The 14,183-nt window shown below is 40.4% G+C and overlaps 1 protein-coding gene across 1 annotated transcript in view; it reads right to left on the reverse strand.

The window, feature by feature from the left end:
• The window catches only part of LOC124619317 (COMM domain-containing protein 8-like), a 59,805-nt gene extending 45,825 nt beyond the window's left edge, over window positions 1-13,980 (reverse strand). The window contains exon 1 of the mRNA XM_047145626.1: window positions 13,768-13,980. Within this exon, the coding sequence (XP_047001582.1) occupies window positions 13,768-13,827 (60 nt within the window). The 5' untranslated portion in view covers window positions 13,828-13,980. The remainder of the gene's footprint in view (window positions 1-13,767) is intronic.
• Window positions 13,981-14,183: the final 203 nt, after the last annotated feature.

Raw genomic sequence — 14,183 nt, forward strand, 5'->3', positions numbered from 1 at the left:
CTATCTGGACTTGCCGCATAAAATGAATGCCGTGCCACGCCAGATTAGTCGTGAGTTCCTCATCAGACTGAAGGATGAATTTACCTTGACCTACAAAAAAAGAGTGGTGATTTCTTCCTGTCCTTGAACAAATCAAGTAATGGAAAAAGGGTTTTACCCCAAGCTGGTGGGCCTGTCCTCCTGCAGGTGGTGGCCAGTTAGGGGAGGGCTGAGGTAAGAACAGACACAGAACTGTTCCTGTCTGAAGAAATGACTGCAGAAGAGTGGCCAGAAGTATGGAGCTTAGTAAGCTTCATGTGCAGAGTGTCTGCCCTGGTATCACCCACTCCGATCAGGGGCTCACCCTGTGGGTGCCAACCAGCTGTGGAAGATCCGCCTGGCATGGCAGTCATTGCCAGGAATTCTGATGCCCCAAAAATATGAGCAATTGCTCCTAGGCATACACGAGGAGGTGACACTCCTGTATTGACAGGGGTGAAGCCAGTTGGGTACACAACAACCCCACCACATGGATTGGCTCCACGTGCTGGTCATCTAGTGGGGGAGGGTCCTATGGTGGGGAAGGAAGGGGGGATGGGGGGGCCTACAAGTACCCATGCTGTAGAAGGTGGGGAGGGAGTTTTTCCCCAAATGGCTCACACTACAGAAACAGAATTCAGAAAGTGAGTTCAAACCCTGTGGACCCCCCTGCAGGATGTGGGTACAGGACAGGAATCAAACTCAGCACTATAACATTTTACCACTAGGTCATTGCAAAAATGTCACAGACTGCTCAGTTGTCCTCACTGTTCTTCCATACATGTTAGACATAGTTGCCCACATTACAATCACACCTGTCAACAATGTTTTCACCAGTCTCATATAGCGAAAGTTTGTCAGGGCCTGCTGTGCCATCAGCAGCCGAATGTACTGATGCAAATAAGCAAATTATGATAAGGTAAGGAACGAGGAGGTTCTGTGCAGAATCAGAGAGGAAAGGTATATGTGGAAAACACTGACAAGGAGAAGGGACAGAATGATATGATGTTTGTAAAGACAACAGGGAATGACTTCCATGGTATTAAAGGGAGTTGTAGATAGCAAAAACTGCAGAGGAAGACAGAGACTGTAAAACATCCAGCAAATAATTGAGGAAGGGGGGGGGGGGGGGGAGGTGAAGGACCTGAATCAATCAATATAACAGGTTACTTTTTGGTATTGCTAGAGCAAAAGCAATTTTTCAGAAATTTTTAGAAGGGGGGGGGGGGGAGGTGAAGGACCTGAATCAATCAATATAACAGGTTACTTTTTGGTATTGCTAGAGCAAAAGCAATTTTTCAGAAATTTTTAGAACAAACTATAGCCAGTATTCCACAATGTATCAATTATCTGTATGACATAGTGGTCATAGGACGGACTCAGGAGGAGCATATGTTGAATCTTTGGTGAGTATTTTCTGACCTTATGCAAGCCACGTTAAAGTGTAACTCGCTCCTTCTCACTGAGCCTTCGGTTATGTATAAAGGATAGATCCTTGAGTGGAACGGTCTTAAACTGATGTCAGATTATGTGGCAGTCATTTCTCATATTACTTCATCAAAGAGCATAAAGGATATGCAGATTTATGGGAAACGTTATATATTAGGCCCCATTTAGCCTCCAAATTGAACATGTTGAATTTACTGCGGAGAAAGGGGTCCTTTTCCAATGGTCCTTGGACTGTCACCAAGCATTTTTTAAGGTGAAGCAATGTCACCAAAGTGATTTTAACCGACTCTCTATCAGTCTTATTTATCTCTTGTGTTGACCATGTTCATTTCCCCATATAGTATCATGCCTATCCTATGGCATAAGCATCTGAATGGATCAGAATAGCCTACTGCATTCTCCTCTAAGATGCTGATTGCAGGATAAGAAAATTATTTCCACATAGAGGAGGAGGCATTGGCAATTATATTTGGTATCAAGAAGCTCTGCATTTTCCTGTATGGTAACCAATTTCACCTAGTTACAGATGTTGTCTGAAAAGACATCTCAGAGTTTACAACCCTGGGCTCTTTTCGTATCTAATTACCACTGTTCCATTCATTATCACACATCTGCCCATCGCGTGAAGGCAGGTGTGCAGCCACAGTTCTCTATGGGTCCTGATGAGGAATTTCATAAACAAGAGACTGTTTGCTTTCACAATGATTCACTATTGGGGCAGTCAGTGGGAGAATTTCCCAACACTTCCAGGGATGTCACAGTGGTCATACATAAGTATCTACTCTTGTTACAGGTGCGTCAGTTCGTACAAACTGGCTGGCAATAGGTCCTTCCTTTGGCAGCCTCATAGAACTTCATTGTTTCATTTCACAATGCCATGTCTTTCATCTTTTCAGAGGTGTCCTATTACTGAATCAAGATGCCATGGCAAATGATAATCCAGAGATTTGCAATGCTGTATACTGCGACTCCTGCATCAGTCCCATGGGGGCATTTCCAGACTGAAGAATCTGGCTCAGTAATGTGTATTTTCCACATGTTGGTGAGAATATTGCACATGTGGCTCAACATTGCCCAGTTTGTCAGACACAGCAATGTTCGAAACAATACCAAGCTTGAGTTTTTCCTTCCTTCCGTGGGGTTTGAAGCATTCAGATTCTGTGGGTCCACTCCATGAGGTCATATGGAAGATTTTAGTAGATATTTATTCTCACTTCCCACACATAATCAGTTTGCACCTGACCACAATGGAGGACATCACTAAGGCCTCACCATAGTTTTTTTCTACTGAAGAAGCTCCACATGCTCTTGTCACAGATAATAGACTGCAGTCTGCACCTGCTGCTTTTCAGTGATTTTGCATCTAAAATAGAATCAAGCGTATTATGGCACTTTCATTTCACCTTACTTCTATTGATATGGCAAAAATGTTTGTGCAGACATGCATCCACACATACCAATTCTGCACTGCTTTCATTTTCATCCTCTCAGCGGGAGACACTGATCCACAATTGGAGCTCAGTGGAACTCTTGCACAGACCCGTGTTGTTATATCTGTTGTAGCCTCTGTTGCTACAAAAAACAGCAGCCCACCAGTCAAGCTGGGCATCTACACCCAGGCCACACTGGGCATATGCCTGGATGGATAAGTGACTCCATCAATGCCCAGCAAAGACACAAGCTGATACTAAAGGCCACACTTCAAGGCGTTCTTCACCAGCATCAGAACCAGCTCTGTTTGTGTCATTCAGTGCAAACTCCCAGATGTGCTGCACCAGTATGGGCAACCTGCCACATCCAGCCCAAGAACCAACAGCAAATGAGGCATACGGGTTCAGGATGACATCCAAAGTGGTAGTAGGCATTTGCCATTCCCAGTTCTCCACCTTCATCCATCACCCCTATGGATTTGGACCCAGATCACAGATGAGACACATGAGCACCCCTCCCCCCCCCCCCCCCCACTGCCCCCCCCCCCCAGTCTATGCTGGGTCTGACCCACAGCCTTCTCCGAAACCAGCAACAAGCTGTGAGTCTGAACCACTGTTACCTCCAACATTTCCAGTGCTGGACCCAGGAGCAGTTCCTCTACCACAGGCAGCATCCGAGGCCATACCCATGCCTCCCCCGAATACGCCAGGATGGTTGCAACAGACCTCCGGGACGATTCAAAAGGGGGAGAGATCTTGAAATTCTGCTGTTATGTATTAATGGATCAATTTATATAATTATACATCTCCTGGTGTGGCACAGAAGGATACACCTACTGCCATCAGGACACATGGCGAAACACCTGCAGCAAATTTAAGGGCTGCCATGGGTCACCTGTTGCAACCAGCCAATGTTTACAGCAAGATCTCTGGTGTACCTACTGGTAATGACCTTGCCATAGGTGGTTTTTCCTGGGCTGTGACCTGGACTTTGTTGTTACCTAACATCAATGTTTGGTTAACAAACAGACTAGCCTGTCTGCCTAATGCAGTACTGTCTTGGTTCATCATTCAAACCTCAGTTGTGTTTTCACTGAACAAACTTATGGTCTACGAGTGCGCAGTTCATATTTAAGTGCCTCCCAGAGGAATCTATAAACAGTTCCCACTTGCACTAATACACGAGTTATTCAAGAAACATCCCAATTACCGTAATCAACCATTTACCAATAATGGATCAATGCATGGAACGCAACAACACATAACAGAAAACGGCATTCACTTTAGCTTTTATCCAGAAACTGCTGGTTGAGTGTGTGTGAATTTGTGTGTACCATACCCAGATTACTGTGTTGATCACCTCCAGAAGTTTTTCATTTTGAGTATTTCCAGAAGAGTCAGGAACTACTACTTTATACGATTTATTTGTGAATATTTTGTGCTTAATATACTCTCTGTTGCAAACTTACAACAATAAGCATTTATGGAAAATGTTGAAAGACATTGAAACCATGGGTACACAACCAAGTTTTGGATGACTCTGACTCATGGCAAAATGTGGAGGTTGGAGGCTTGACAGCTTTTAAAGCTGCGTAGTTAACCTTATGTGGTAGATATGATGATAAGACACAATGTAGGTGCAGGCACAAATGTTTCACAGTTCTTCGTTCAGCACTTATTGCTGAAAAGGGGACTCCGCAGCACATAACCCCTATGTATTCTCTTGTTGACCCCAACGACATCATCGATAATGATTTTGGGCATGGTATCATTTAAATTGGATCATGAATCAATGGAAATGTGTTGCCTGGTTTGCTGAATCACATTTCTCACTATGCTATAATGCTACCAACTCTCTCCCTTGCTTTGACAGATTTGGGTCTGTAGTTCGTATGATAATCTGTTATAATTTCCAGTTCTTGGATAGAATGTCAAACTTGACCATATTTCCTCAGATGAAATCAAAACAATGGACTACACTGTGGTTAGTAATGACCTGGTAGCTACTATTTTTGGATTCCATACCTGAATCAGTAAAAACAGATAGCATCACTGTGATATAGTAGCTTATGTTACAAACTTCAATACTTGCAAACTCACTCATCAAAATCTGTAGATGAACTATCTATATACATAATTAAATTTGTACAGATCCCTCAGAGTGAAAGTCCTTCTTGGATTTGTCCATTCCTTTTCTTTTCCTTTTTTTTTTTTTGCTAATTGGCTGCAGAATAACCACTTTTCACTGTACATGTAAACTATGATTGCCACAAAAACCCACCAGCATCCATTCTATAAGCAAAGAACAAAATGATTACCTCCATGCCAACCAGGATGGATTCTGTAAACAATGGTCTGTGAAACCAACTCATACGTTTCTCACGACACCCTTAAAGAAATGGCTTGAGGCAATCAAATGAATGTGTTATTAAACTTCCTGGCAGATTAAAACTGTGTGTCAGATCGAAACTTGAACTTGGGAGCTTTGCCTTTCGCGGGCAAGTACTCTACTGACTGAGCTATCCAAGCACGGCTCACGACTTGTCCTCACAGCTCTTCTTCCAACAGGAAGTTTCACATCAGTGCACACACTGCTGCAGAGTGAAAATTTTATCCTGGCATGTTTTATTATTTTAGGCTTACTTCTATACAACATTTGATTTGGTACCATGCCAATGTTTGTTATCAAAAGTACATTCAAACGGGATATCAAGCATAGATGCCCACATTTGCCGAGAGGCAAGATTTCAGAACTGGCAATTTTTGACATGCTGTAATTGATTCCAATAGTTTGAAAATGTGTTGTGTCCCAAGAATTAAATTTGACAAGAAGTACATAAAACTTACTGTATCTCAAAAGATAGTTATATCTTTAGTAGTTTTAAGATGGATTACTTTAGTAAAAGAACAGTACATATATTTCAATAGTATGTGCGAAATACATTATTTAATGTTAGTAATACCACCTTTTTTATTCAAGAATCTGAAACTATGTCCTCAAATGACTGAATCCAGAATATTCAAAGTGTTATGAAAGGAAGCTAAAAAACAGCCACAAAAAATTTATTCATACTCCAATGGGACTCGGGGCAAGTAAGGCTAGCAACCTGCTTCCCTGCTACTTTAAATATGATGCTGGCAACAATCAGAGCAAAATGCCTCGGACCTTTGGATGTGACGGAGTCCCACCTCTAACCGACAAACCAGAGACTCCTAAGATACGACTTGGCAAACAAATGGTAATGAGATGGGGAGCTATTAATATCAATGGGGACTACTCTGGGAAGAAGGTAGAGCTGGCAGAGGCTGCAAGTAGGATGGGGCTGGACGTTTTAGCTGTTAGTGACATTCGGGTAAGGGGTGAGAAAGAAGAGGAAGTGGGAGAATACAAGGTCTACCTGTCAGGAGTCAAAGCAGGAATAGCACAATGGGGTGTAGGGCTTTGCATCAGGAAAGAAATGGAACCCGGCGTAGTTGCAATAAGGTATGTAAATGAACGACTGATGTGGATAGACTTGACAGTGTCTAGCAAGAAAATTAGGATTGTGTCAGTATATTCGCATTGTGAAGGGACTGATCAAGATAAGATGGATAGTTTTTATGAGGCACTCAGTGATGTAGTTGTTAGAGAAAGGACAAGGACAGTGTTCTGCTCATGGGTGATTTTAATGCCAGGATTGGAAATCGAACAGGATATGAAAAGGTTATGGGTAAATTTGGAGAGGGTATGGAGGCCAACAGGAACGGGAAACAACTCTTTGATTTCTGTGCCAGTATGGGCTTAGTAATCACAAACTCCTTTTTTAAACATAAGAACATTCACCGGTATACTTGGGAAGGCAGGGGAACCAGATTTGTCATTGACTATATAACAACAGATCAGGAATTCAGGAAGGCTGTGAGGGACACAGGTGTATTCAGGTGATTCTTTGATGACACTGATCATTATTTAATCTGCAGTGAAATTGGGATTGTGAGGCTGAAAGTGCAGGAGGTCAGGTCCATATGTAGGAGGATAAGAGTGGAGAAACTTCAGGATAAGGAAATCAGGCACAAGTACACAACAGCGATCTCAGAAAGGTACAAGTTAGTTGAATGTAGTCAATTACAGTCATTGGAAAAGGAATGGACAAGGTACAGGGACACAGTACTAGAAGTGGCTAAAGAATGTCTTGGAACAGTAGTGTGTAAAGGTAGGATGAAGCAAACAGCTTGGTGGAATGACACAGTCAAGGCAGCCTGTAAAAGGAAAAAGAAGGCGTATCAAAAATGGCTACATACTAGAACTCAGGTAGACAGAGAAAGTTATGTTGAAGAAAGAAACAAAGCCAAACAGATAATTGCAGCATCCAAGAAGAAATCTTGGGAAGACTTTGGAAACAGGTTGGAGACTATGGGTCAAGCTGCTGGAAAACCATTCTGGAGTGTAATTAGCAGTCTTCGAAAGGGAGGTAAGAAGGAAATGACAAGTATTTTGGACAGGTCAGGAAAACTGCTGGTAAATCCTGTGGATGCCTTGGGTAGATGGAGGGAATATTTTGAAGAGTTGCTCAATGCAGGTGAAAATACGATCAGTAATGTTTCAGATTTCGAGGTAGAATGGGATAGGAATGGTGATGGAAATAGGATCACATTTGAGGAAGTGGAGAAAATGGTCAATAGATTGCAGTGCAAAAAGCAGCTGAGGTGGATGAAATTAAGTCGGAACTCATCAAATACAGTGGAATGTCAGGTCTTAAATGGCTACACAGGATAACTGAAATGGCCTGGGAGTCGGGACAGGTTCCATCAGACTGGACAAAAGCAGTAATCACACCAATCTTTAAACATGGAAACAGAAAAGATTGTAACAACTACAGAGGTATCTCTTTAATCAGTGTTGTGGGTAAAATCTTCTCAGGTATTGTTGAAAGGAAAGTGCGAGTATTAGTTGAGGACCAATTGGATGAAAATCAGTGTGGGTTTAGGCCTCTTAGAGGTTGTCAGGACCAGATCTTTAGCTTACGGCAAATAATGGAGAAGTGTTATGAGTGGAACAGGGAATTGTATCTATGCTTTATAGATCTAGAAAAGGCATATGGCCGGGTTCCTAGGACGAAGTTATTGTCTGTTCTATGAGATTATGGAATAGGAGGCAAACTTTTGCAAGCAATTAAAGGTCTTTACGTGGATAGTCAGGCAGCAGTTAGAGTTGATGGTAAATTGAGTTCATGGTTCAGAGCAGTTTCAGGGGTAAGACAAGGCTGCAACCTGTCTCCACTGTTGTTCATATTATTTATGGATCATATATTGAAAACAATAGACTGGCGGGGTGAGATTAAGAGATGTGAACACAAAATAAGCAGTCTTGCATTTGCGGATGACTTAGTTGTGATGGCAGATTCGATTGAAAGTTTGCAAAGTAATATTTCAGAGCTAGATCAGAAATGTAAGGACTATGGTATGAAGATTAGCATCTCCAAAACGAAAGTAATGTCAGTGGGAAAGAAATATAAATGGATTGAGTGCCAAATAGGAGGAACAAAGTTAGAACAGGTGGACGGTTTCAAGTAGTTAGGATGCATATTCTCACAGGATGGCAACATAGTGAAAGAACTGGAAGCGAGGTGTAGCAAAGCTAATGCAGTGAGCGCTCAGCTACGATCTACTCTCTTCTGCAAGAAGGAAGTCAGTACCAAGACTAAGTTATCTGTGCACCGTTCAATCTTTCGACCAACTTTGTTGTATGGGAGCGAAAGCTGGGTGGATTCAGGTTACCTTATCAACAAGGTTGAGGTTATGGATATGAAAGTAGCTAGGATGATTGCAGGTACTAGTAGATGGGAACAATGGCAGGAGGGTGCCCACAATGAGGAAATCAAAGAAAAACTGGGAATGAACTCTATAGATGTAGCAGTCAGGGCGAACAGGCTTAGATGGTGGGGTCACGTTACACGCATGGGAGAAGCAAGGTTACCCAAGAGACTCATGGGTTCAGCAGTAGAGGGTAGGAGGAGTCGGGGCAGATTAAGGAGAAGGTACCTGGATTCGGTTAAGAATGATTTTGAAGTAATAGGTTTAACATCAGAAGAGGCACCAATGTTAGCACTGAATAGGGGATCGTGGAGGAATTTTATAAGGGGGCTATGCTCCAGACTGAATGCTGAAAGGCATAATCAGTCTTAGATGATGATGATGATGATGATGATGATGATGACGGTACTCCAATAGTGTTAGTTTGAAACTGAAAATTAAAAATCTGAAACAGGGAAACAAAAATGTGAGCATGATGAGAAAATCCTCTGGATATCAACAAAAATGTGACATTAATATCCATTACAAAGGAGAAACAGGAGATGTACTATAAAAAAAGACTTATTCAACCTTAATGCCGTCTATAACACTTCATTTGCTTATAAAACTTTATATCTGTTCACATTAATAAATTTATTGCATTACTTTCATGACTTTTGTCCATTAGTGTCAACCAGCATTAACTGCAGTTGAACAAAACGTATTGTGATATCTACAAAGGTTTTGGGTTGGTTACATAAAGTATAGTACAAGGTCAATATACAACCAGGTGAGAAACCTTCCAAAACCATCTTCAAACTGGCCGGCAGAACCACCTTTTAACAGCATATGACAGCACCTTGTTGTCTGAGTTTGTCACATTACTATGCAGCATGCCTACAGCAATGAAGAATTCGTGGCTTTGTGACTGCATGTGGCACCATGTTGCACCCACGGACTTTGAGAAGATTCTCTTGCAGAAGAGAGCAATTTTTTTTTTTTTTAAAAAAAAAACCCTTATAGTTTCAAACTTTTTTCCTCCCTCTTCTAATGCAGAAAATGTATTTGGCATTAACTATCGATGTACAGAACTACAATATAGCATGGCTGTATTTTTCCACATGTACTATAAAAAGTCTGTAATGTAAGACAGAACGCAGAATCAGTAGTTTAGCTTGGTTTCTCTTTTCCCACACACAAATCGTAAATTAGTGGTGTGATTTCATTGTGCGCCATAAGGAGGGAGTGTCCTTAGGGGATGGATGACTAGTACACATACTGCAGTCATATTTGTGTGTAGGGAATAGATGACAGAATATGTGCACCACCATGTTAGACTGGCTTCTTTTCGGAACTCAGTAAGGGGTGAACAAGGAAGTTACAGAAGAAGATTGAAGATGTTATTTCAGCACAATTCTGTAAAGCTTTGTATCCACCTTTATCGTAGATCAGCATCAAAAACACACCACAGACTCAGCATATTTTCCTACAAACAGGATGACAACTAAGAAAACAAATGATATATCAGGTATACACAATAAACTTACCACAGTGGTGAGACTAAGAATTCTATATAGCATAGTTACAGTCTGTTAAGTTGGGAAAAATACCTCAAATTAGGCTACAAAAGCCACCTAAGCTACAGTGCATTCTTTGAAAGCTTCTTTCTCAATTATTTTTTAAGAGCAAAAGGAGAGAAATGGATCTACAATAGCAGGTCTGTTGCTTATCTTCAATTTTGTTTACTAACATTCTTACTGCACACTTCAATCTTTCAGGAAATATAGTGTGACTCACTGACTGCCTCCAAAGGAAACTCAAGGATGGGACTACCATATCAGGACAAGATTTTAGTGCCTGGGCTGAGACACCATCATAGTCCTAAGAGTTAGTAGTATAATAATTTTTGTGATCACTCTTAACACAACTATGGTAGGCCTATGGAAATAAATAATGATAACAAAGAATCTACAATCAATGAAGCAACACAAAATCAATATGTGAATAACATTTCTTTTAACAAAACAAAAACTGACATCAGTAATGATAAAAATGTGAGTCTTTCAGAAGAGAAGAATGTTGTGATAAGGCATTTTTATTCCAGGGATCAACCAATGCCCCACCAAAATAGACACTGAAATTAAAACTCAGGGTCACAGATTATCATACAGTGTTAATGTGCTGTGTTTAAGAACGAAAGTAGACCTTTTATCATTTTTTGTGGAAGAATCAAGACCTGATGCTTTATGTAAGCTACCTGTGAGTACAGTTTCACTGGGGCAGAAGGTGAGCAGTAACTTGTAACAGCATATTATACACTATTTCACTGCCATAGTAATTATTGCCAGCTATTATGAAAACACTGTTCTGGTTGCATGAATGTGTTAATGCTTATATAATATCTTAGGATCACCACATCACGTGAAAGATTGGAGCACTGTAAGCCTGTATTCATCTGGTTACAACTCATGACCATCTTCAGTCAGTATTTGTTTTTACGTCTCATCAGTGTAAAAGAAAACAGAAGACGATGCGGCCATTAAAATACAGGATGCATCAAAAAGAATCCTCCGATTTGGCACATCTATATTTCTCAAACTAATAAACATATACAATGAATTTTGTTTTTTGATGAATGGGAAACTCAAAAAGTTTTTTTTCATACCTTTTCATAGGTGTTCAATAGGGCCCCCCCTTGAGATGCACAGCATATGTCAATGTGACATTCAAATTGTTTCCACATTGCAGCGAGCATGTCTTGAATTACAACTTTCACAGCTGCTGTTATGTGACGTCTCAGTTCATTCACTGTTGTTGGTAATGGTGGCACATAAACGGAGTCTTTTATAAACCCCTACAAGAAATAATCACATACAGTCAGGTCCAGTGACCTTGGACACCAGTAATGTAAGGCTGAATCATTTGGTCCAGTGCAACCGATCCATTGTTCGGTAATCGTTTGATTTAAAAATTGCCGGTGCCCCAACAGTGGCAAAAGTAGCCTAATTTCTCAAGCATATCAAGGTACGTGCTTCCTGTGACAATGTTCTCGGCAAAGAAAAATGGACCATACATCTTTCCCATGAAACTGCACATAAAACATTAAATTTTGAAGAGTCAAAACAGGAACCATGTAAAACTCAAGAGTGTTCTTTCCAACAGTATATTGTTCACGCACACACCTCAAACAACATAATAGTTACGATTTTTTTTAAAAATCTGATGATTCATTTTGATACACCTTGTATAATGACGACACCCACAACAAGAGGAACGCTAAATACCAAGCTATCACCAGTGTGGAAGACAAGATAGTATCCATTGGTTGCTCTAAAAATTATCAACAGTCATTTTTCTCTCATTCTATTTGCGAGTGGAATGGGAAAAAAAATGACTAGTGACAGTACAGGGCACCCTCCATCATGGGAAATACGGAAGCGTCCGATCCCGCCCGTCTGCTTTGACCCATGACGTCACAAATATGGCGGAAACAAAAACAAACACACACACTTTCCACAAGAAGCCTAATGACACTAACGGGACAAGGGCGGGAAATGGGGTGTTTTGGGTGGGGGCAAACTAAATATAAACAAATTTAGACGCCTTGCGTAGCTACAACGTGTAAGTGAAGACAGCCATGCATGAATACCCACCCACCTCCCCAGGGGTCATAACCCCTGCAAACTATAGAAGATAAAGACGCTTCAGTAGCTGATTAGTGTTTTTTGTCTTTTAAAAAAAAAATCTCACGGGATAGAACGAACAGATCAGAAAGATAAATATAATAAACTAAAACAGAAATTGGAGGAAACAGATAATTAAAATAAGTAATAAGTGTTTTTAAATTAAAAAAAAAAGAAAATCTCACGAGATAGAACGAACAGATCAGAAAAGTAAATAAAATAAGATAAAACAGAACTGGAGACAGCCACACTCAAACCAAACTCCGCGCCGTCATGACGTCACACACAACACCCTTACGTCACAGGTCGAAGCCGACGCGTGGGATCGGAAGCTTCTGTTGACCCTCCATCATGTACCATACGGTGGTTTGTGGAGTATCTATATAGATGTGTTCTTGTTAAATTGTTCATGTGTAAAAATGCAGAAATGCCTGCTGAAATGCATTATCATAACCTTATTTTTTTAAAAGTAATAGGATGTGTCTCCAGTACAAAAACTTTTGATTTGTAACTATACATTATGAGATGAATAAACTGCAGTCTACATTCTAGATGTATAAACACACTGCTTCAAGAATTGCAATGTCTATGACTAGCGTTGTTCAAAAGGAAAATTGTAATGGGTTTGAAACAGCACTCATTACACTCCAGTGGAAAATTTTTCAACAGTGATCAAACTGATTGGGCAAAATAATAATTTTCATCTATTATATGTATGTTATTATTGTAAACAATTTTCTTAACATGTTATACAAAAAGTTGTTGACAGGGCAAATCTATACAGCCTACAGAATTCTGATGCAGTCTGTCCAGCCATAACTGGTAAATGAGGCATATCTAACTATAAGGTTTGGCAAAATTGATGTCTGCTGGTGAAGTTTGTTTGTCTATGTAAGTAACTCTAGTGGATCTGCTTACAATGGACAATTAACACTCCCCATCCCCCCGCCACATTCCTCCAAAATGTTTCCAGGTATTAGGCCTATAAGCAAAAACACAGAATCTTTTGACTACAATAATGATGAGTCACAATTAGAATCAAATAATTTGCAGGGATGTGAAATGGTATGTTCACACTGGCTCAATCGCAGGTAAAGCAAATGAGACCATGAATTGTGATGAAAATGTTGAAAATCTAAATTGGCAGACGCTTGTACATCGGCAACTACCCAGTTAAAACCTGCTCACAAAAAAACTTTCAAGAACTGTTACGAAACGAGGACTCTACGTACAATGGCTAACGGGAAGTACCACCCACTGGCATTGCAGTGGGCTGCCAAGTATGGAAATAGATATATATTTTGCCGTGTTAACAGTCCTGTTGTTGGATGTAGCATCTATCAAACTGAGTACAATACAATGTCATAAACTACTTTTGTGGTGAATTTACAGCGGCATTTGAGCTGTATAGTTACCTTGTTTAGGAGTTGGCAATCGAGTTTTTGGAGTTTCTCTTGGCAATTCACGCTCAACATTTCTGAGAAATCTTTCAATAGAAATAAACGAGCTAGTTTTTTTTTTTTATTTAATCATTTATTTCTCGCAAAATGTTAGTTCGAAACATACTCATAGCTCCAATCCATCGTAAACACTAAACTAGTAAACTACGCTTCTCAAAGATAATATTATTGCAAAGTCTACAGCCACTTTCCTGTCGCTTCAAACACCCAAATTTACTCCAAACTTCTTTAGTTATTCGTGTGAATACTAGATACGAGCGTTCAGGAGAACCCTTCTACACAATAAAAATAAAAAAAAGAATGTGACAAAATTAGAAAATGGAAAGAAACGTGATAAGTCCTATAATGATAGGAACTTCATACCAAAAACA

Source organism: Schistocerca americana, chromosome 6, assembly GCF_021461395.2.
Source record: "Schistocerca americana isolate TAMUIC-IGC-003095 chromosome 6, iqSchAmer2.1, whole genome shotgun sequence".
Lineage (NCBI taxonomy): Eukaryota > Metazoa > Arthropoda > Insecta > Orthoptera > Acrididae > Schistocerca > Schistocerca americana.